Source organism: Lolium perenne, chromosome 6 (genome assembly GCF_019359855.2).
Source record: "Lolium perenne isolate Kyuss_39 chromosome 6, Kyuss_2.0, whole genome shotgun sequence".
Lineage (NCBI taxonomy): Eukaryota > Viridiplantae > Streptophyta > Magnoliopsida > Poales > Poaceae > Lolium > Lolium perenne.
In genome coordinates this window covers 75,433,878-75,436,393 of record NC_067249.2, presented here as the reverse complement: position 1 = coordinate 75,436,393, position 2,516 = coordinate 75,433,878, and the positions used below count along the sequence as shown (strand labels likewise).

The 2,516-nt window shown below is 49.0% G+C and overlaps 1 protein-coding gene across 1 annotated transcript; it reads right to left on the bottom strand.

The window, feature by feature from the left end:
* Nucleotides 1–1,173: 1,173 nt before the first annotated feature.
* LOC127307707 (uncharacterized) lies at nucleotides 1,174–2,244 on the bottom strand. Its single transcript, XM_051338463.2, has one exon. It carries the CDS (start codon nucleotides 2,213–2,215, stop codon nucleotides 1,361–1,363), a length of 855 nt encoding a protein of 284 aa, XP_051194423.1. The 5' UTR covers nucleotides 2,216–2,244; the 3' UTR covers nucleotides 1,174–1,360.
* Nucleotides 2,245–2,516: the final 272 nt, after the last annotated feature.

Below are 2,516 nucleotides of genomic sequence, written 5' to 3'. Positions count from 1 at the left end.
TTCCTCTGAAAAAGAGATTGAACCCGAGGCCTCCGAATATACGCAATCTCTTCCATCTGCTGTTTCTCCGACGAACAAGCGGAAAAGGAATGAAGTCGTTGATTCTGGCACCTCCAAAGCTGATAAATCCCCTCTCGAGGAAACTTCACCCGAAGAGGAGGAAAAACCCTTCAACCCTTACGATGACGCCCTCGTCAGCTCGTAAGTTTCTGTCGCCTTTTTCTTTTGTACCCGATATTTTTGCTTGGTTCGTTTCTTATACGTTTCCTTGGTGTACATTGGCGACGAGGAGGAAAATCCTCCTATTGACGTGACTGCTAGAACGATGCAAGTGTTCCTCTCGATTCCCGCTGGTGCACCATGTCCCATGGCAGGCCCATCAGGAGACAGATTCATCCCCCTCCCCACCCATTTGACATTCCCTATATATCTACATCCACATTGCTCATGAGATCGAACGTTCGTACAGATACCGGTGTCAAGATATCTTGGCTCATATATGTATCCAGATGCATCGGTTCCTTAGATATAGAAATGATTAAGCTTGGCCAAACTACTGTGCCAAATGGTATTTGAGTTCGATATCTAGATAATAATCTTTTCAAAATTAAAATCTAGATAAGACTCAAATTTAGTGGAATTTAGAATCACTCGGCTCGGAAGTACATGCCCATATAACTACACCTACTGCGGTTATACTTGTAACATGAACCTAAATTGTATATAGCATTTATGTCTTGGGGCTACTTTGGTGTTTGCGTTATTTTTTAAGGTATGTCCTACCCCACATTCTTTTCCGTCGTTCGCCACTCGAACCACTGGCATAGGTACTTGTTCTTTCTAAGATGTACTTATTACATATAAAATTCAACATGATAGTGAGATGTCAGCCTATTTTTTATGGTATCGAATTAATTTTCCATGAGATATGTAGGGAGGGCTTGCAATGGCCAATGTCAAGGACTCAAGGTGACATGGCTCATTTGTATCCACATGCAATGAGTGCTTACTACTTAGATGTATAAACAGGTATGGGTTCTGTACTTCTGTTAGTTGACGACATTAGTGAAACTTGGTGAGATGAGTACTTGAATCATACTGATAAAATTTACGGTGTTCAGTGGGAAGAATCAAGATATACAAGAATAACATAGCATGCATGCACGATAACGGTAAAGAAGAATCGGCAACTTGATATTATTTGATGATAAAAGCGATTACATCTCAAGTGGTTTGCTCCACTACCTACGTGCTTCGACTAGAATCATGCATGGAGCCCTTTATTAGGAGCATCGTGAAAACATAAAGAAACTAAAAATGTGTGCTGGGCTCCCGTTCTAGCTTGTTCGGAAAAGGAAATTTAAGGGTATGTACCACTACCAGACCCTTCTCCCGTGCCTCCTCCGCTGCCAACCCCGCCATTTTCGCTTCCACCAGCACCACCACCACCGCCAGCACCGCTTCCGGCAGCATAGCCTGAACCAGAAGGGCCAGCGCTACCAGTCTGTGCAGCACCGAAACCTGCACCAGAACCAACTCCGACACTTGGCCCTGGAGCAACACCTTTAACTATGCCACCACCGTTGCCACTACCCTGTCCACTAGCACTGCCTGAGGTGCCGTCGTTACCGGCATTTCCAGCTCCAGTTCCTTCTCCACCACCATTTCCACTGTTACCGCCGCCACCACCGGTACCACCACCAGCAGCATCGGAGTAGCTGATACCACCAGCAGAAGGAGCTGGTGCTACGCTACTCTCACCACTTCCTTCACCACCACCCACTCCTGCTCCTTGTCCAGTAGACCCATTGGCGCCAGCACCTTGGCCCTCACCCCCACCACTACCACTAGCATTGGCCTGCCCACTGCCAGTAGAACCACTCGCACCAGAGCCGATGCCACCGCCGGTCCCGGAACCAGATCCGGCTCCGCCATTTGAACCACCGCCGCCGCCTGCTCCTCCTCCTCCACCAGCTCCCTGGGCATAGTTAGACTTGTAACCTGAACCTATGAAGGTTTCACCGTATCCAGTGGCACCACCTTGCCCGCCTCCTCCGCCGTATCCACTTGCACCTGCCCCACCACCGCCGCCTCCGCCTCCCGACCCTCCTCCTGATGCGCTGGATGAGCTAGCTAACATACGTGAAGCACTGGTGTAACCAATGCTCAAGAGGACAACAAAGCCAAGAGCTACAAGCTTAGTGGTAGCAGCCATTGTGAGTGAGCTCGGTGCAGTACTGTGAGATGATCGAGTTGGATGCTTAGCAGCAGGGTTGCGTGGGTATATATAGCCCTGGTGTGGTGGAGGCCGAGGGCCATGCATGGTGCACCTCGAACGCGCGCTCTGGGTTCGATGAGAGGTCCCATGCGTGCTGTACCGCTGACTTGCACTGCTAACATCGATCTTGCAGCTAGACTTCATTAATTTGTTGAGCAAATCTCTTCATATCTTCATGCAGTCACGGTAGCATGCAGTAGCGCTGACTTGCACTCCTTGCGGTCAGCGGTAGAAGGGT